The sequence below is a fragment of the Ceratotherium simum genome, chromosome 9, assembly GCF_057802395.1.
Source record: "Ceratotherium simum simum isolate JZ-2026a chromosome 9, ASM5780239v1, whole genome shotgun sequence".
Lineage (NCBI taxonomy): Eukaryota > Metazoa > Chordata > Mammalia > Perissodactyla > Rhinocerotidae > Ceratotherium > Ceratotherium simum.
The window spans coordinates 33,668,506-33,690,297 of NC_141908.1; the positions used below are offsets into that span (position 1 = coordinate 33,668,506).

A 21,792-nucleotide genomic window follows, 5' to 3' on the forward strand; every position below is an offset into this window, starting at 1 on the left:
CTTGACAACCAACTGTTCTTCTAGGAAAGTTTAAGCTTTCTTACTGAAATACTGATTTCAGTGTTAATTTGCTTAGCAAATTCTCTCTTTACAAATAGATCCCGTCTATAGCATCACAAACTCCTAACAAAAGAGATTTTCCTATAATGAGAATTATGTGCTCATTAATATATGCAAAACAGTCCAAAAGGTGGAGAGAAAAGCCAGGAGTCTCTTCTCTCCCAGAACACAATGGGACAGCTCAACTGCATTCATTGCTTAATAGGAATATCAAATGTATTACTGAGAAATGGCTGCTCTCTATTCCTTAGCATCTTTCTCCAGCTCAGCCATCCTCAACACCACTTAAGACACAGCTGGTCTATGACAATGTCCATACTCTCTCCTTGACTCTAGACTATGTAGAGAAGGATACACACTTAAAAAAAAAAACAAAACAAAACAGGGCAAACTCACATCATTGCGTAGATCATAAGCATGTTTGGCATGGAGAATTTCAGGAGTGTCCCAGACGTAGCAACCAATGCCTTTCAGCCAGTTGAGGTCATCCTTATACACAATCTAGAGGATTGCAACAGATGGAGAGGGTCAGAAAAATGAAACTTGACTCTAACTTTAACACCAAAGACATGGACACCCTCTGGACCCAAGATGACTTTGTGTAATGAAAAGCAAAAGGCATTATGCAATGAGGCCGAGGGTGCTATGGAAACATGGGCACACACAGAGCCCTGCTTTCAGGGACAGCTCTGAATTCCATTAGGATCCATGGGTATATAGGAAAGCAATACTGGAAGAAGGCTGAGGTGAAGAAATAGGTGAGTCCGCTTCTCTTCAGGGTAGGCATGTGCGCTCGGGGTGGGAGGACCTTCATAAGTAATGAGCTTACGTCGCTGATCTGATCTGTGACTTTCCTGACGTGACTGTTGACTTGCAAGTCAGGGTGGCAAATCCACTCATGGAGGTGTAGGCGATAATCAATCTCACTGACTTTCTTTTGAGAATCCTTGGCAGTAACCATCTCTACCATGTCGGGCACGATGTGGATTTTCATCTTGTTCTTTTCATAAACTGATCTGTACAGGCGCTGTGAAGGTAAAATAACATGTCTGTTATACAGCAAATCGTGCAAGGTGTCATGGCAATGCATGCCTTTCTTGTATACCACAGAAGTCAGGGTAGCCAACTTACAGCAATCAGTTGGGGCATGGTGGGGATTGGAATTTTCTGACACTTTCTACAGATTCATGGGGGCAGGGGAAGCAGCATGGGCTGAAATCACACTTAGCGTCTTCACATATGCATGGTGAGTGCCATATGCGTTACTAGAAAATGTTCTGAGTTAGAATAGATGGCTCCATTACTTGGCTTCAATTTGAAGTAAGCCCTTTGAGATTACTTACGTCAATGTTCAACTTGCCGACTCTGAGGCACCGCGCTGTATTCGGATCATCTTCAACACTTTTTGGCAAAGTATAAAGAGCTTTGAATTTTTCATATTCTTCTCGATATTTGACCTATAGAGAGAAAGCACAAAGGAAGAAACATAGTTTTGGAGAGTACTGGATCTACATTGTTAAAAGAGCATGAGCCTTAATTGGAAGGACCCGACTCTGAGACCCAGAGACTTGGGGTCGGCACTTCTCTGAGCTCGTTTCCTCATCTGTGCACAGAGGTAGGGGTATAGCGTTGCACCTGCCACAGGGTTATCCTGAGGATTAAATCAAACTATATCAGACAGTACTTTCTAAACTGTAGAGAGCTATAAAATTTTAGTTACTGTTTTTAAAACTCCTATACCAATACTAGTACTTCTACTGCTACTACAATTAACTTTTTAAAGATTACATAATTTTTAAAATAATCTCTTTGGCGATAATGGCATTGTTTTTCTTAGCCATAAGTGAAAGCTGAAAAATGTGCTCAGGAATTTCTCTGTTTTTAATAACTGAAAAGCCTGATGCTTTAGAGACACAGTCCTTGAATTTCAGTTTCTACAAGCTTTTCCAAAAATACAATGCAACTAACTTCTGTGGGAAAGCCAACTTTTAGTTCTTAAGTCATATTGCCTATTAATTAATAATCCATGATTTCATGAACTAGGAAGTAAGGCTCTTAAGGAGACTGAGATCCAATCTCCTAGCACATGAAAAAAATAACAATTCTCTCACAACTCAGAGGCCCACATCTCAGTAAAAAAAGGGGAGATGAGGGTATTTGTGTAAGAATTCCAGTAAAGACCTTCACTGACTGGAAACCAACCAAAATTCTCATCAGAATTTTCCGGAAAGTTAGTTCATATGCTCCTAACACCCAGCCAATACCTCAGTTACAAAGAAGATAGTATTCAAAGTCATCTTTTTTTGTTTTAAACTATGGTTGGAATCTTCCTTTTAAGGGGTTAATTGCTCTGTTTTGCCTCATTCCAAGAACAACTTGCCAGGAATCTTGCCTCTATGACTTTTCTCAGGACTAAAGGAAAAAGTCTCTGCTGAGCTTTCTAAATCCTATCTACAAAACTTCTCTCCCCAATGAAAAGCTTGCTCCTGTGGGCTAGTCTGTTTGCAGTCTTCCAAATACAGTTGGGGCTGGGCAAAATCATATGTATTAGTTTTTCCTCCAGCTAAAAATTAAATTAATTCCATGTATTATCTAACAAAGTCTTTTTCTAAATTATGCATCTCTAGGCCCAGGAGAGGGTAGTGAAGTCAATTTACTAGATCGCTATCATTTTAAATAAATAGAATAGAATTGAAATACTTAGAGTCCATTGTCTTTAAGTGTAGCTGTTAAGTACTCTTCTGTAAAACGTTATGTCAGAAGGAACTCATAAACTTCAGGGGTGTGTGTATACGTCAGTGTGTGTGAATGTGTGTTGACTTGCAATGTAAAATAAATTTCTCTCCATGGGTCTTGGTCATAAAAAAGGTTTGAGAAGTACTGGTCTAAAATATGATATAAAATGTTCATAATTAAGAGGTAAATGTCTCTAAATGATGTCAAGTTTCTGAAAGAGAACTGGGTTTATTAGAACATCAGTGAAGGTTAGGGGAAATTTTATAATAAAAGGTTTTACTTAAGAATATTCTAGACATAAACCGTTAAAGGTCATAAGACTTTATACTATATTTAAACAACTCATGTGATTTAGGATTTTTTTTACAATTATGTCCATATCTAAGAAAAGTTCTGCTTTAAAAAAGTAGAATTTCAAAAGATTTTTAAATTTTTATATTTCATAGCTATAAAGATTATTTATTTTTTAATCATTTATTTGGGGATGGTGTAATAACTAGTTTTCACATTCACTAGTTTATTTTTGTACTAAAGGCCACATAATTCTATTGCAAAAGAGTCTATTTTGTGTGGAACATCTATCTATTCCCGCCTCTGGCTAAAACAGGGTATATGTATCCATGTTGTCTGTAGGCAGCCTCAAAGATCACATCTGTGTCCTTATTGCAAGTGTTTGTGATTCTTTCTGGACTTCAGGGCCCTTGAGAGGAAGAAGTCAAGTGCACAGACTTGATGATGACTGGGCCTCTAGAGTTACTTGCTGGTATACCCCTTTGGAAGTGCGGGGAGTACTTCTGGGCAACGTATGAATCAGCCGGAAAAATTCCTGGAGTGGAGAACAGGGGAAGGCAGAGGGTGGGTAGGAAGGCTGGCAGATTTATACTTGACTTACAATGCTGGCCATATGCTTCTGGTTCTTGGCGTGTGTCAGGGACAAGGTGTTGGAAGGCAGGATGTAGCTGGTGGCTTTCACTTTATCCCAGGCCTCCTTATACAGGTTCTGTAGGGGTTAAAAATCGTGAATACAGAAAAATGCGTTCTGGTTATTTTTCAGGAATGGATTTTTCCTCTGCTTCTGTCCTTCTTAGACACTCCCTAACAACCCACAGATCTTCTCACTCTGTAGGATTCAAGTACTCCTAAATGAATAACTGGTTTAATGCCACGACCATAATTTCACAGTCCGTTGTTTTGTTGTTTATCATAGTATTTGTCCCAGTTTGACAGTTATTAGAGTTTTTGATGCCATATTCGTTCCCCATAGGTCTAGGAATTCCTGGAGGATGAAAACCACTAACTTAAAAAAAAATCTGTTTATCCTTCCTTACCTTTTTGGTAGCTAGTGGGAGCTCAAAAAATGTTGCCATTCCTAGGAATTTATTATTTAGGTACATACAAAAACCTATATGCAAATGTATATAGTAGCTTTATTCATAATTGTCAAAAACCAGAAACAACTCAGATGTTCTTTAACTGTGAAGGGATAAAGAAACTGTGGTACATCCATGCAGTGGAATACCATTCTGCAATAAAAAGAATAAACTACTGATTTACACAGCAACGTAATATATAAATGCATTTTGCCAAGAGAAAGAAGCCAGACCTAGTAGCTACATACTATATAATTCCATTTACATGACGTTGTAGAAAAGGTAAAACCATAGGGACAGAAAACATCTCTGCAGATGAGGGGGAGAGGAGACAGACAGCAACAGGGAAATTTTGGGGTGATATAGAACTTTTTTGTATCTTGACTGTGGTGGTGAATACATGACACTATGCATTTGTCAAAAGCCATAGTACTAGATACCACAAAGTGTGAAATTTACTGTGTGTAAATTAAAACAATCAGTCAGAATGGGGGAGGGGACTAAAATGGAATACAAACTGTAACAAATAAGTCTAATTATATTACAAATGCTTAACAAGACTAAACTGAAGGAAGTGGGGTAGAAAATAATTTAAGTTCTTTTGGAAAATAGTATCTTGACTGGATATTCTAAGGGTATGGATAAAAATAACTATACAAAATACTATACTCTAGTTAGTAAATTTGTTTCTCACAGGGGTATGGGTTAGCAATTCTGAAAAATATTTTACGTGCATACAAAAGTTGAACAAATAAGTAAATATATTACAGATAATGATCCAGGCTTTTCATTGGAAAGAAAAAAAAAAAGTTATAAGTTGGAAGAATAAGGAAAGGTAGAAGTTTGGAATGAACTCTGTGGTGTTGAATTGCATTGGAGGCATCAGTATGAACTCATGGTTTTAAAATATAGATATAGTTAGGTAAGTAGAGAAATAAATATAGATATGTATGCATACACAGGTTAGTGGATGTACATATGTTTCCCAAGCTCTGTCCACTTAAAGGGTCTAGAAGCAATGATACCTCGGTAGCAACGAGCACACCTAATGCTTAGATTTGGTTTTGAAATACCATTCTTTAATAAATCAACCAGGACTCCTTGGAGAGGTGGTTGATTCCAGGTCTAGAGCAGGGAAAATACAAGATGAGCCTCGAGCATCTTGTGGCGCCAGAAAGTAAGGAAGTGCTCAAAAAACACAATGATGGGGTATGTCAAGGGGACACACGACCCACTCTGAAAGAGATCCCAAAGGTCAAAGCAGAAACAATTTAGCAACAAAATAAACAACAATAGTATTAGACTATATCCCATAGAATAAAATATATATCCCTAAGTCTATACTGCTATAAATAAATACACAAATAAACAAATGGTGGGGAAGCAATAGTTTTTCCTTGCAGAAGAATTCCAATTAATAAATGTAGAAGGAATGAGGGAAAGAGAAATCACCAGTCGGTATATTCCACAGTAATAATTGTTGCAGACAAAATCCATCAATGGATGCTAAATACGTGAGACAAAGTTTGAGGAGAAACAATATTTGCATAGTCCCAAAGGATCTCCTCCAAGATATTTATTAATAACAAAGGGAGGGGGAGAAGTCAAGATGGCGGCGTAGGCAGACTCTGAACTCATCTCCTCCCGCGGACACAGCCAATTTACAACTAGTCGTGGAAAAATTACCCCTGAGACAGAACTGAAAACTGGATAAGAGGAACTCCTGCAACAAAGGACAATCCTAATTGAGGTGAAAGAGGCAGAAACTCCCTTCTGGAGAGGAAAAACTCCGCCTTCACAAGCCGCAGCGCCTCAGGGCTGCCTGGGAGCAGCCCACGGGTACACAGCCTCCCTGGAGGGGTGGGGCCCTGAGCCAGGGAGTGCCCCCGCTTTGGGCATTTTGTGGACCCAGCACAAGCGAGACGAGTGGCATAATATCTGACTTTGCCTGCTACTAAAACATTGGGGAGTACCCCCAGAAAACCTGGTTCACAAAGAAATTAAAACCGACTCTTAAAGGGCCCACGCGCAAACTCACCCGTCTCAGAAAGCATCCTAAAATCACCGGAAAGAAAGGTGCATAGTGCTTTGGTGAAAAGAGACTCAACTGATAGGCCCTGAGTGCATCTCAGTGAGAGGTGAGACCTCTCCAGGGACTGAAACATTGGCGGCGGCCATTGTTGTGGCCTGGTGTGGGCGTGCTGACACAGACGCCATTGGAGTTCTCCCTGAGGCCTGCTAGCCCAGGTCTGCCCCACCCACTAGAGTACAGATTTAATCCAGCTCAGCCAGCGCGGGCAGCCCACCCTAGAGACTGGCCCCACTCAACAACAAGCCCTCAGGCAACTTGTGGGCCTGCATAGATTGGTGACTGGATTCTCTGAAGCCTGGCAACTGAGCCAACTTCAGTGGGGCAGGGCGTGCAGAAGGAGCGGGTGGAGAGTGTGAGGTGGTGGTGGAGTGTGTGGGGCTCCCGCTGTGGAGAGACTGGGTCCACTTCGGGAGGTCGGGGCACGCACACTGGGCAGGATTGTGTTGGCTGTGTGTGTGGACCTGTAGATGGCAGGGCTTGTCAGCTGCAGCAGACTTGTGCTTCTCAAAGACCCACATGGGGGGTTCGCCCCACCTTCCAAAGCCTGAAACAATTGGGTGCTCTCGTGCCTGAGGCCAGCCCCATTCAGCTGCAATCCTCAGAGAGCTGACAAGAGACCTAAAGGCTGGAGGCTTATGGCGATTGTAAGGCCCTGAGCCTAACAACCTGCCACGCTGGGGGCCTACTCACTTAAAAGAAATACTGCAACACAAATGTATTAGAACTTGCAGCCAACTGTGCTGGGGCTCCCCACACACAATAAAGAGACTGAAGGGCCCACAACAACTACAAACAGCTGAGCATTACAATAGCTGACCAGGAGCATAACTCAGCCTACCTGGGCGCATATAGGGAGAGCAAACAGGCCACAACAGAAGGACACACGTAGCCAACATAGGGGTCACCCCTGGACATTGAGAACTGAGGGAAGCACACTGCAGGCCTCCTTGTATAAGGTGACCTTATACAAGGCATCACTTGTATAAGGTCACCTATCCAAGAGCAGGAGACGTAGCTGACCTATCTAATACATAGACACAAGCACAGGGAAAGAGGCAAAATGAGGAGGCAAAGGAATACATTCCAAGTAAGGGAACAGGACAAAACCCCAGAAAAGGAACTAAGTGAAACAGAAATGAGCAACCTACCTGACAGAGAGTTCAAACTAAGAGTGTTAAGGATGCTCACTGATGTGGGGAGAAGAATAGATGAACTCAGTGAGAATGTCAACAAAGAAATGGAAGATATAAAAAAGAACCAAACAGAAATGAAGAATACGATACTGGAAGTGAAAAATTCACTAGAGGGACTCAAAAGCAGAGTAGAGGATACAGAAGAACGGATCTGCGAGCTGGACGAAAGACTAGAAGAAATTACCCAAACTGAACAGGTAAAAGAGAAAAGAATTAAAAAGAGTGAGGACAGTCTAAGGGACCTCTGGGACAACATCAAGCACGCTAACATCCGTGTTATAGGTGTCCCGGAAGGAGAAGAGCAAGACAAAGGGGCAGAGAATCTATTTCGAGAAATAATAGATGAAAACTTCCCTAACCTAAGGAAGGAAGCAGACATCCAGGTACAGGAAGCACAGAGAGCCCCAAACAAGATAAACCCAAAGAGGCCCACACCAAGACACATCATAATAAAAATGTCCAGAATTAAAGATAAAGAGAGAATCCTAAAAGCCGCAAGAGAATGTCAAGTTACATACAAAGGAAACCCATAAGGCCATCAGCTGACTTCTCAGCAGAAACCTTACAGGCTAGAAGAGAGGGGCTCAATATATTTAAAGTGCTAAAAGGAAAAAACTTACAGCCAAGAATACTCTACCCAGCAAGATTATCATTCAAAATGGAAGGAGAGATCAAAAAAATCCCAGACAAGCAAAAATTAAAGGAGTTTGTCACCAAGAAACCAGTGCTACAAGAAATGTTAAAGGGACTGATTTAAGGGGAAAAGAGAAGACCACAAATAGAAAAAATTATCTATTTCCATGATAAGAAGGCAATGGATACAAATGCACAAAAAAGAGGTTAGATATGATATCAAAAACATAAAATGTGGGAGGAGGGGAGTTAAAGAGGAGCTTTCAGACAGACATCAAACTAAAGAGACCATCAATTCTGTATAGAAGGAGAAAGGAACAGAGAAGGACTACTAAAACACTGAGAAAAAAAGTTAAAAAATGGCAGTAAGTACATACTTATCAATAGCTACTTTAAACGTCAATGGACTAAATGCCCCAATTAAAAGGCATAGGGTGGCTGATTGGATAAAACACCAAGACCCATATATATGCTGCATACAAGAGACACACTTCAGACCTAAAGACACTCACAAACTAAAAGTGAAGGGATGGAAAAACATACTCCACGCAAATGGCAATGAAAAGAAAGCTGGGGTATCAGTACTCATATCAGACAAAATAGACTTTAAAACAAAAACTGTAAAAAGAGACAAAGAAGGGCATTACATAATGATCAAGGGAACAACACTTGTAAATATCTACGCACCCAATGTAGGTGCACCTAAATATATAAAGCAATTATTAACAGACATAAAAAGAAAAATAGACAGTAACACAATAATAGTAGGGGACTTGAACACTCCACTTACAGCAATGGATAGATCATCCAAACAGAAGATCAATAAGGAAACATTGGCCTTAAATGACACACTAGAACAGATGGACCTAGTAGATATATACAGAGCATTCCATCCAAAAACCAAAGAATACACGTTCTTTTCAAATGCACATGGAACATTCGCCAGGATTGATCACATATTAGGCCACAAAACAAGTCTCCATAAATTTAAGAAGATTGAAATAATACCAAGCATCTTTTCTGACCACAACGGTATGAAACTGGAAATCAACTACAGGAAGAAAATCAGAAAAGCCACAAATACGTGGAGATTAAACAAAATGCTACTGAAAAACGACTGGGTCAATGAAGAAATCAAAGAAGAAATCAAAAAATACCTGGAGACAAATGAAAATGAAAATACGACATGCCAGAATTTATGCGATACAGCAAAAGTGGTTCTAAGAGGGAAGTTTATAGCGATACAGGCCTATCTCAACAAAAAAGAAAAATCTCAAATAAATAATCTAACAATGCACCTAAAGGAATTGGAAAAAGAAGAACAAACAAAGCCCAAAATCAGTCGAAGAAGGGAAATAATAAAAATCAGAGCAGAGATAAATGAAATAGAGACTAAAAAAACAATAGAAAAAATTAATAAAACCGAGAGCTGGTTCTTTGAAAAGATCAACAAAATTGACAAACCTTTAGCTATACTCACCAAGAAAAAAAGAGAGAAGGCACAAATAAGTAAAATCAGAAATGAAAGAGGAGAAATTACAACAGACACCTCAGAAATACAAAAGATTATAAGAGAACACTATGAAAAGCTATATGCCAACCAATTCGACAATCTGGAAGAAATGGATAAATTCCTAGAATCATACAATCTTCCAAAACTGGATCAAGAAGAAGTAGAGAATTTGAATAGACCAATCACCAGTAAGGAGATCGAAACAGTAATCACAAACCTCCCCAAAAATAAAAGTCCAGGACCAGACGGCTTCCCTGGCTAATTCCACCAAACATTCAAAGAAGACTTAATACCTATCCTTCTCAAACTCTTCCAAAAAATTGAGGAGTGGGGGAAGCTCCCTCACTCATTCTACAAAGCCGACATTACCCTGATACCAAAACCAGACAAGGACGACACAAAAAAAGAAAATTACAGGCCAATATCACTGATGAACATCGATGCAAAAATCCTCAACAAAATACTAGCAAATCGCATACAACAATACGTTAAAAACATTATACACCATGATCAAGTGGGATTATTTCCAGGTATGCAGGGATGATTCAATACTTGCAAATCAATCAACGTAATACACCACATTAATAAAATGAAGAATAAAAATCACATGATTATCTCAATAGATGCAGAGAAATCATTTGACAAGATACAGCATCCATTTATGGTAAAAACTCTGAATAAAATGGGGATAGAAGGAAAGTACCTCAACATAATAAAGGCCATATATGACAAACCCACAGCTAATATCATCCTCAATGGTGAAAAACTGAAAGCTATCCCTCTAAGAACAGGAACCAGACAAGGATGCCCACTGTCACCACTCCTATTTAACATAGTACGGGAAGTCCTAGCCAGAGCAATTAGGCAAGAAAAAGAAATAAAAGAGATCCAAATTGGAGAGGAAGAAGTGAAACTGTCGCTATTTGCAGATGACATGATTTTATATACAGAAAACCCTAAAGAATCCCCCAGAAAACTTTTAGAAGTAATAAACGAATACGGTTGCAAGATACAAAATCAACATACAAAAATAGTTGCATTTCTACACACTAACAACGAAGTAGCAGAAAGAGAAATTAAGAATACAATCCCATTTACAATTGCAACAAAAAGAATAAAATACCTAGGAATAAACTTAACCAAAGAGGTGAAAGATCTGTACACCGAAAACTATAAAACATTGCTGAAAGAAACTGAAAAAGACACAAAGAAATGGAAAGATATTCGTGCTCTTGGATTGGAAGAATTAACATAGTTAAGATGTCCATACTTCCTAAAGCAATCTATAGATTCAATGCAATCCCTATCAAAGTTCCAACAACATTTTTCACAGAAATAGAACAAAGAATCCTAAAATTTATATGGAACAACAAAAGACCCCGAATAGCTAAAGGAATCCTGAGAAAAAAGAACAAAGCTGGAGGTATCACACTCCCTGATTTCAAAATATACTACAAAGCTATAGTCACCAAAACAGCATGGTACTGGCACAAAAACAGACACACAGATCAATGAAATAGAATCAAAAGCCCAGAAATAAACCCCCACATCTATGGACAGCTAATCTTTGACAAAGGAGCCAAGAACATACAATGGAGAAAAGAAAGTCTCTTCAACAAATGGCGTTGGGAAAACTGGATAGCCATATGCAAAAAAATGAAAGTAGACCCTTACCTTACACCATACACAAAAATTAATTCAAAATGGATTAAAGACTTGAATGTAAGACCTGAAACTATGAAACTTCTAGAAAACCTAGGCAGTACGCTCTTTGACATCAGTCATAGCAACGTATTTTCAAGCACCATGTCTGACCAGGCAAGAGAAACAATAGAAAAAATAAACCAACGGGACTACACCAAACTAAAAAGCTTCTGCACAGCAAAGGAAACCATCAACAAAACGAAAAGACAACCTAACAATTGGGAGAAGATATTTGCAAACCATACGTCTGATAAGGGGTTAATCTCCAAAATATATAAAGAACTCATGCATCTCAACAACAAAAAAACTAACAACCCAATTAAAAAGTGGGCAAAAGATCTGAACAGATATTTCTCCAAAGAAGATATACAGATGGCCAACAGACACATGAAAAGATGTTCAAAATCATTAACTATCAGGGAAATGCAAATCAAAACTACAATGAGATATCACCTCACGCCAATCAGAACGGCTATAATTAACAAGGCAGGAAACAACATGTGTTGGAGAGGATGTGGAGAGAAGGGAACTCGCATACACTGCTGGTGGGAGTGCAAACTGGTGCAGCCACTATGGAAAACAGTATGGAGATTCCTCAAAAAACCAAGGATAGAACTACCATGTGATCCAGCTATTCCACTGCTGGGTATTTATCCAAAGAACTTGAAAACACCAATGCGTAAAGATACATGCACCCCTGTGTTCATTGCAGCGTTATTCACAATAGCCAAGACTTGGAAGCAACATAAGTGCCCATCAAGGGACGAATGGATAAAGAAGATGTGGTATATATACACAATGGAATAGTACTCAGACATAAGAAACGATGAAATCCAGCCATTTGTGACAACAGGGATGGACATTGAGGGTATTATGCAAAGTGAAATAAGTCAGAGGGAGAAGGTCAAATACCGTATGATTTCCTTCATTAAGTAGTAGATAATAACAACAAAAAACAAACACATAGAGACAGAAATTGGATTGGTGGTTACCAGAGGGGAAGAGGGGAGGGAGGAAGGCGAAAGGGATAATTCAGCACATGTGTGTGGTGATGGGTTGTAATTAGTATTTGGGTGGTGTACATGATGTAATCTATGTGGAAATAGAAGTATAATGATGTACACCTGAAATTTATACAATGTTATAAACCAATGTTACTGCAATAAACAAAAAATTTTAAAAAATACATTGTCAGTAAGGCAAGTTGTAAAACATAAAAAAAAAAAATTAACCAAGGGAAAGATACTAACTTTACAGTGGGAATCTCAGCAGATAGAAACTTAACCAAGTGATCAAGGTCAATACCACCAGTTATTGACATCATGTACCTCCCGCTATGATGCACTGAGAAGGGCACATCACTTCTGTGTTATTCTTGCCAAAAATGCATACCCTCAATCTAATCACAAGAAAATATCAGATAATCCAAAACTGAGGGACAGTCTACAAAATAACTGGCCAATATTCTTCAAAAGAGTCAAGATCAGAAAAAGACAACAAGGAAAGATTGAGAAATGATCACACTGGAGGAGACTAAGGAGTCATGACAGCTAAATGCAATGAGGGATCCTGGACTGGCATCTGGAACAGAAAAGTATGTTAGTGAAAAAACTGGTGAAATCTGGATAAAGTCTATAATTAATATTGTAACAATGTTAATTTCTTAGTTTTGATCATTATAATAAGGAGAAAAGTATGCAGGAAGTTCTCTGTACTATTTTTGCACCTTTTCTGTAATTCTAAAATTATTTCAAAATGAAATTTTTAAAAAATGTTTGTGGAATTAACTAATTCAGAGGAGGAAAAAGAAGGAGTGCCTTTGTTGGTCTGTAAGCCACTGGCCACTGGAGAAGCCAGGGAAAGACAAGTTCAGAGTCAACAAAGAAGGGCTTCAATGGTACCTGCCTGCAATAAGGAAGGAATTTGTGTCAACTGTGTGAGATAGAGCAATATTCAAATGGGGGCTTATTTCATTGTAACCAGGAGGATTTATGAGATAAAGTAGGAATTTGAAGGTCCAGGAAAAAAGCTGGAAAAACCTTTGGGTGCAGAGTGCCCATCTCTTTTATTCTCTTATTGACTCTAAAGGGGAAAAAGGTAACCAAGATACAGGAGGAAAAAAACTCAACTCACACTGCTATAAAGATCCTTCAGATTCCTGATTCTGTCATGATCCACTGTTTCTACAACTGTTGTATATTTGTCCTTAATCTGATGATAATTTTCTTTATATTTCACCTACAGACAAAAAGCAATGGGTTATTCTTTTTTGTTGTTTGAAATTATATAAAGACAATACTGACTTGTTCTGGAAGTACAAGGAAGACGCACCTCACTGGCATTAATGCCACTTTGAAGAGCAGTCACGTAAAGTGGTGTGTCTGTGACCAGATTATAATTTTGTAGATTTTCTTTACCTGCTGCTGTATATTGTATCTGTGAAGAAAAACAAAAGTCACCAAAAACGGTAAAATACAGGTCTACCATTGACTTTAGCAGCTTGTGCCAACTTAGTTGTACCTTTATTTATTTCTGGGTTTCTGCTTTAATTCTACCAAAGAGGCTATCATTATCTAGTCTTGCAGACTTTGTATGGCTGTCAAAACTCATAGTTTCTCTTGACCAAGAGTGGGGTCTGGATCTTTGCCAGGTCTCCTTGTTCATTTGCTGTCTTTTCCATCCTATACTCCATCCCTGACAGCAGTCCCTCAATTTCAATAGTCTGCCCTATCAGAGGTGAACCATATGCTGGGAAATTGTCCAAAAATTTATTTTTAACTTCAAAACTTATCTACCTATTATCAAAGTATGCATTTGCATTCTACTCTCTGCAAGTTAACCTGATCAACTAGATGCTTTAAAGTAGTTCACTATTAAACAACTCCCAGATAACTTTCTGTTATAAACGTTTAATACCTTAAACCACAAGAGAAACTCAAACTGGGAAGGTCTAGCACCAGAGCAGGCCACCAGGAGAGGTGTCACTGGGCAAGGGGCCTTTGGTTCTGTTATATCATACACTGTTAAAACCGCTTTCTCTGCCTGGGCACAGAGACAGCCTGGCTATCCCCACACTGAGAGCACCATGGATTTCATTGACCAATAGCAAGCTAGTCTTTCTAGGAAGATTGGCTCACCTGACTCTGGAGGTCATACGCTTTCTTGGCATGGAGGATCTGGGGTGTATCCCAAACGTAGCACCCAATGCCTCTCAGCCAATTCAAGTCACCTTTATACACATTCTGCAGGAAAGAAGGAACAATGAAAGGTGGCAGGTACTCACTGAATTTACAACTGAGCATTATGATAATTTCCAATCAGCCCTTGGCTATGGTCAGTGCTTAGTGGTCACAGGGTGGGCCACTCAACAGGTGGAAGGTCTTTCATGCACTGGCCTAAAGAAGCTTAGGAGGAGAGCAATAGCTAAGTTTCAGTCTAGTGTTAAACAGTTTAAATATTTAACATAGGTATCCCATGGCCTAGAGGGGATTCTTACACCAAAAAGTGGTTACACATGCCACTTTGTGTTGAAAAACAGCAGGGTTTATGAATACAGGGACAATTGGAGTATGAAGGGCCAAGGCAGAGATGGGTAAAGCCTGTAACTAAGCCAAGCTGCGGAAAGGACATCATACATCACTCAAGATCTCCTGCGCGTTTCGGGCCCGTATAACGTTGGGTTCTCCTGGGAGAGATGTCCACTGGTGGAAGTAGTGTCGGTACTCCAGGTCACTGAGGATGTACTGACACCTTTTAGCCAGCACATGATTCATCATATCAATGGGGATATGAACATTTGCTTTGGTGTCCTCATAATGTCTTCTGTAGTTCAACTAAAGAATAATATTTTTTAAAGGCAAAAATAAGAAAGGAATTAAAATGTAAATTGTTCAGATCAATCTCTTTTAGAGTCTCATTTCCAATACAATATAGATCAGTACCTTTAGAATAGGCTAAGGTTAAAAAAATACTTTAATATAGTCTTCTTTTTCAACTTCTTGTCCTTTTATAACACAGGGTAAATAGTGACCTTGTTTTCTCCTTTTTCCAGATACAGAGCCCTCATTGCTTGTTTCGTAATGGAGGAGAGAGGGAAAGGGCAGAAACCCATAGCCATCAAAGATACACAAGGCTAACTGGCAGGGGTGGGGGGAAGTCTCAAGACTGACTCATTCCTCATTGCCCCATCCCCAGCTAACATTGAACCAAAGCGCAGATTATAAATGGGCAGACTAATAGTACACTGAAGTGTAGAAATCCTCTGTTAAAGTGAACTTTGCTTACCAAGCTCCTTATCTTTTGGAAATCCAGACAGTGAACCACAGCAGGGAACTCACTGATTTCTTTTCCAGCCAGGTAGTGACCCTTCAGCTTCTCATATGTCTCTTTGTATTTAAGCTGTGAAGTAGGTACAACATTGAGAATCACTGGGATTTTCTAACCAGCCCCTTGTTCCCCTATAAAGACTCTCAAATGTACGAGAGAGAAAAGTCCTACTGACCTCACTGTTCACAAAGTCGGCATGCTTGGCTCCAACAATGGGAATATAGCGTTCATCCAAGGTATAGCCATAGGCCTTGGTTCCCTCCCATGCCCCTTTATACAGTATCTATAACAAAGAAATGTTTGTCAATAAAAGTTTGCCTTCAACTTCTTTCAGATACCACTAAAAAGAAAGTGGTAAAATATTTATGTTTAAAGGCAAGGCTTCAATCTTTATTTACAGCCATCCGTGTGCCTACCTAAGAACAAGGCAGAGTCATTTGGCTTGTTGCAAATTAAATCCACACACTCTCAGGCATTTTATAACAGAGTTTAACTAAACTTACAGTTCTAATAAAAGTGAAATTTGCACATAGGGAGAGAATCATCAAAGATTACTTGGGCATACACACATACCCACTACACATACACCACTGTTTAAATTAGCTGAATTATATTTGGAGGGCAAGTCCTCCATTGGCTAGCTGGAGATATTTGTACACGATTGCTAAAGAGGAACCAGCCTCTCCTCATTTTTCTCTGTTGGTTGTTGTCAGGCCTGTGTGCACCCAGAGCTTGTACAGCACCTGTTACATTATCATCTATCTAGTTATTTGTATGCCTGGCCCTCTCACTTGTATGGGCTCCTGAAGGTCTTGTCTCAATGAGCTTTAGCTCCTCAGTGCCTGCTACAGTGCCTGGCACATCACAGGAGCTCAAAAAACACCAGCTGAATAGATGCTACTTGCCCTGAATAATGTGATACTTCTAATAAACAAGACTAAATAGAACAAAAATACTAAATCTCCTCATAAGTTCAGTTGTTCACAAAATCATTCAAGAATATGAATACTGACGAGCTTAAAATTAGGGACTGAATTGTATATCACATAAAATAGAACTTACGGTACTATAGAGTTTTCCCATGTCTTTGGAGTGGGTGATATATGGTGTATCTGGAGAAAATATATACTTGCCCTTTATTAATTTATTAAATGTTTCTTTATATTTTACCTAAGGAGAGAAAACAAAACAAAACCTTTGGTTACTCTGTCTATTTAAAGTTTCATTGGATCTACCTAGCAAGATATTAATCAGTCTAAATTTAGAGATTAAAACTAACCAGTTGGTTGAATTTTAGTTCATTTTAGCTAATAAAATAATTTGGACAACAATATAGATATTGTGTAAAAGTAGGTACAGTATACCACCTACTAGTGACTTTTAAGACATTCTCTCCCAAAGATTATCTTATAATTTACCCTCCTCATTTTCTTACAAGCAATTATCTGGAGTTAAGCAAATCTGTTCAGTGATAGACAACTAACTCCCCAGTCTATGTTTCTCATTATACACAAAGCAAACTTACATCACTTTGATTGACTGAGTTAATCTTGGCCAAAACAATCGGTGGAGGATCCACCACACTTGTAAAGTTAGGATAGTTGTCAAGAGCATCTTTCTTATATTTTATCTGCAAAGAAATAGAGGCGATTAAGACAGGTCTCCCCATACAGGGTACGTATACCTACGTGGCAGGTAAGGAGGCCAGCCAGGCATTAGGTAAGAACAGGCTTTGCATACCTGATTCACCATATCCTGGTTCCTGGTAACCCTCACGTGCTCCACAGAATCCAGGGGGATCCAGCCAATGCCTCGGAGCCACTCCAGGTCAGCTTTGTAGATATTCTGAGAGCAAGAAGAGAGACTTGATGCTGGCATAAATGACTCAGACAGAGAATTACAGACGGCAGACTAGAAACAATTTTTTTCAGAAGCTTTTAAGGATTTCTTTCTAGTAGCTGTTGTCTCATTGATTCAATCATGATTTCATCTGAGCAATATTTCTTGAGCCGGTTACTATGCATGAGGCACTGTGCTAGGTGCTTTGATGGATAAGTATAAAGAAGGAATCTATGCGAGAGAAGTCATTTGCAAAGTGGAAAGCGGTAAGTGCTATGAGAGCAAGACCACTCAGGTGCTGTGGGAGGCAAGGGCAGGGAGCCATTGTCTACAGCAGTGAGTGTAAGAGAAGGTTTTACCAAGGAGGTTGTTGTTTCAGATGGACTTGGTATATTTAGCCATAAAGAAATTTGTGGGGCATTTAGACTAAATAAAGGAAATTACACAAGTGAATGCTCTTGAATTGTAGGGTAGGCGGAGTTATCCCTCCAGCCACACCTATCTCTACCCTCCCCCACCTACCTCCTGGACTCTCTCAGGCCACCCCACCCCAAATGAAGAGGAGTCGCTAATCTAATTAAAGTTCCACAATGGTCAGTCTGCTGCAGCAACCTGTGAGGTGGGATGTTCAAGTTCAGCACCTGTGCTGCAGGCAGTTTTTGACTTCCTGTTTCTGTTTTGGAAATGATGAGAAGACTCAGGTGGGGTTAGCTCTTCAGTGACCTGAGCATCATGTAAATGCATCGTGTTTCTGTTCCCTACAGACTGCTGGTGCCAGGTAGAGATCTTGATTCCGGTTTCAGTGCGAGGTGGCCTAAGTCATATTCTCCCTCCTAGCTTTCCCAAAGCTCTGCATGAGGGATTCTGGGCCTTCATTTGGCTCATCAGCACTTTGTGTCCCTTTTGCTTTGATTCCTTGCAAGCAACTCCTTTATTAAGGCCTTGAGGAACGAGATGCTTGGCAAAGCAAGAAAGGGGCATTCCCAGGTCCTTGACTACACTACTATCTAATATTGTCAAAATCCCATCTCAATCTCGATTCCCACCCAAACCAATTATTATTTTAAATCAGTTGATAATTTTCCAGGCAAACATGAGTGAGGAGTTGCTGATGGCAGGGATGGTACAAAAGCAGCAGATTTTAAAAAAATTGACTTTGAAAGTTATTCAGAAATACACAACCAGTAGGCAAAGCTGTCAATCAATCACTGCTCTTGATCTTTCTCTACTTCATATCCAACCTCAATTCTCTTCTGGGAACCAAACAAATGTTTATGGCTCCAAGTTTCAAAGACTGGTGGCTCCCGAATGCTGCTTATAATTCTCAAAGTATACCATACTTTTCTGGATAATTAAGAAAAAAAAATCACTTACATCACTCTGTAGGTCATAGGCCTTCCTTGCCTGAATAACGTCATTTTGGTCAGGATGACATATCCATTGATGCAGGTAATGACGGTAATCAATATCACTGGCAAGGGCCTGCCCCTCCTTGGCGGCCAGCACAGACACCATATCAGCAGGTATATTGACTTTGGCCTTCGTTTTATGATAGTGCTCTTTGTATAGTCTGTCATTCTGAATCTGGCCTGCGTGCTCAAACCAAACCAGCTTAGGATCATCTCTCATTGTCGGAACACCAACATAATGACCTCTTTGCTTTACATGTTCAGCTTTGTATTTCAGCTGGTGGGAAGAAGAACAGAGATTCCGTCAGCTTTGACAAGCACACAAGGCAAAGCGGGCTTGAAACGTCAGTAAATCCAGGCTCCCAGCTCTTTGTGTCACCCCCTCCCAGAGAATAAATAACAAAATGCATTGAAATAAATAAATAAATAAATAAATATGAAGAGCTATCCATTTAAAAGTAGAAAAATATGTACTTGTTTTCTAATTCTGGCAATATTTTATCTGAAGGCCTACAGATTTTAGGGAAGCCAGGGAAGAGAAGAAAATGCAAAGAACACAAACAATAGCTTTCAAAGAAGCCAAGAAGAAGAAGAAGAACGCCCAAAGCCCATGGGAAAAGCACCAGAGGGAGCAGGTACTCCAACCACGCCCAAGCCCAGCCGGAGTGCCGAGCTGACAGGGAACACTCCAAGGTGCCATGCCTTAGCATGACTGGGTTCCTGCACGGGTAAGGTCTAGCCTTTGCAAAGTGCACTCATATCAGGATAAATTACCTCGCTCTGAACATCACCAGAGTGTTGGGCATGAACAAATGGCACAGCATCCGGAGGCAAAATGTAACCTGTGGCTTTTTGCTTCTCCCAGCCTTCCTTGTAGAGATACTAAAAGACAGAGAGCCACAACAAAGCGTTAAACTGAGGAGTCAGAATGAGGCATAACTCAGGTGCATGCATCTCCTACACTTATATTATGGTCCTGCGTCCCCACACAAAGTACCAGGCACCCGGGTAAAATCCATACCTGGTCCAGTATCCGGGCTGCTTCCTGGGCAGTGTGCAGCAGGGGGGTTTCTGTGAGGGTGTACTTTGATTTGGTGTCATTCCAATCCTTCCGGTATTTAATCTAGAAACAAGAGGCAAGGGGGTAAGTGACTTGATGTTAAGAAAACATAATATTGTTCAAGCAAATGCCAGCATCAATCATCTAAATGATTACAATCTGTTTCTCAGACAATGATGGCATGCTGAGTGGAAGTAGGTGGGAAGGCTTTGGAAATGACATCTTCACAATTGGGCAATTTTAGAACAACAGCCATGTACTTACATCATTTAGGATCTCACCACTTTGTTTCGCTGTCACATAATCGACTCGGTCATCCACAGGCGTAAAGTTGAGAGTTTCTATTTTTGTGCGATATTTTTTCTGTGGGAAAGAAAATATCTTTTAGATAGTCGTAGTCCCTGGTCCTGGTCCCGTGTGAGCTGAGAAAGAGACAAAGATTTGAGAATCCTTTCTACTAGAAGCGTAGAGCACTATATTTCAATGGCATCTTCTTGGTAATTTGGCTTTATTCTCAGCATTTTATTTTTTAACAAATGGGTTGGCTTCTTATTTGTTAGTGTTAGTGCTGTCCAGTTGATTCTGACTCCCAGTGACCCTGCCTGGTCTTTTTGAACCATCCTCTCACCTACTGGCGCTATATCAGACGATGCTCCACTGCTATTCATAAGGTTTTCATGGCCAATTTTTTGACGGTAGGTGGCCAAGTTCTTCTTCCTAGTCTGTCATAGTCTAGAACCTCTGCTGAAACCTGTCCACCATGGGTGACCCTGCTGGTATTTGAAATACTGGTGGCGTAGCTTTCAGCATCACAGGAACACACAGCTGCCACGGTATGATAACCGACAGACAGATGGTGTGGTTCCCCGACCTGCAAACAAACGGCGGCGATGGAAGTGAGAAGATCGAATCTTAACCACTAGACCACCGGGGCTGGCTTGGCTTCTTATACCTCCCACAGATTTTAAAGTAGCAGGTTTGCTTAGCTTCCAAAGTCATGTAATGCATTATTATATGTATCATAATACTCAATACATTTTTTTCAACTGGACGAATTTCTCCCAAGTATATTGCTATTGCTAACAAAAGAAGTTTTCCATTTACACAATTCAAAGCATCAATGAGTTAACTGGATATAACATTATGGATGTGGTCCTATAATGAGATAGAGATTATTTAGGAAAAATGTATATCTAGCTTAAATGACAGCAATTGAAATTATTAAAATTGCTGATAGGGAATGACCGCATTTTGGATCACGTATTTTTGTTCAGTCTTTTAGGAAATGTACTGAATGGCAGGATAAAATCTTGGAATACCTCATTGAATATATCTGCAGCATGTTTGGCATGATTGACAGAAACAGAATCACTTGGCATCCACCCAATTCCACGTAACCATTCCAAGTCGGCCTTGTAAACAGCCTGTGAAAACAAGGGGGTGATGAATTCAGCAACCCTACCGCATGGTCTGACTTATTCAATCCGTTGGTCTCATGGAGAAATACAATTTGAGAATGACATACTCAAGCAGCCAGGCAGGTAACATAAGTAAATTAATTAGGAGGCCAGGTTGCATGATAAACTGAGTGTTTTCTCTTTAAAGGGGGTTAGCCTCATTTCATCTCTAGGTTATTGTTGCCAGGGGTAATGCACATCCAGAGCGCCATCCTCTGATTTTTCAAGAGAAATGGAAAATCTTAGATTTGTAGACTAAATATCCTGATTTAAAAACCTTGGCAACTTGATGGAAAAATTTTTAACACTGTGGCAATTAAAACACAGTATCTGTGCCTACATCCTGTCCATAGACTGCCAACATTTTACTTATGGTATAAACTTCAACTGCTACTTAAAT

The 21,792-nt window shown here is 39.8% G+C and overlaps 1 protein-coding gene across 9 annotated transcripts in view; it reads right to left on the reverse strand.

Moving 5' to 3' along the window:
- Positions 1–21,792, reverse strand: part of NEB (nebulin) — a 234,736-nt gene that overhangs the window by 67,941 nt on the left and 145,003 nt on the right. For all 9 annotated transcript variants that reach the window (XM_087435203.1, XM_087435204.1, XM_087435201.1 and 6 more), the window contains 18 exons: positions 21,255–21,359; positions 20,200–20,298; positions 19,897–19,998; positions 19,650–19,757; positions 18,841–19,152; positions 17,368–17,472; positions 17,153–17,257; positions 16,690–16,797; positions 15,803–15,910; positions 15,586–15,699; positions 14,937–15,134; positions 14,439–14,543; positions 13,633–13,737; positions 13,435–13,539; positions 3,689–3,796; positions 1,404–1,517; positions 890–1,087; positions 457–561 (listed from right to left, as the gene is read on the reverse strand). In XM_087435203.1, coding sequence (XP_087291329.1) covers positions 457–561; positions 890–1,087; positions 1,404–1,517; positions 3,689–3,796; positions 13,435–13,539; positions 13,633–13,737; positions 14,439–14,543; positions 14,937–15,134; positions 15,586–15,699; positions 15,803–15,910; positions 16,690–16,797; positions 17,153–17,257; positions 17,368–17,472; positions 18,841–19,152; positions 19,650–19,757; positions 19,897–19,998; positions 20,200–20,298; positions 21,255–21,359 — 2,304 coding nt within the window. The remainder of the gene's footprint in view (positions 1–456; positions 562–889; positions 1,088–1,403; positions 1,518–3,688; positions 3,797–13,434; positions 13,540–13,632; positions 13,738–14,438; positions 14,544–14,936; positions 15,135–15,585; positions 15,700–15,802; positions 15,911–16,689; positions 16,798–17,152; positions 17,258–17,367; positions 17,473–18,840; positions 19,153–19,649; positions 19,758–19,896; positions 19,999–20,199; positions 20,299–21,254; positions 21,360–21,792) is intronic.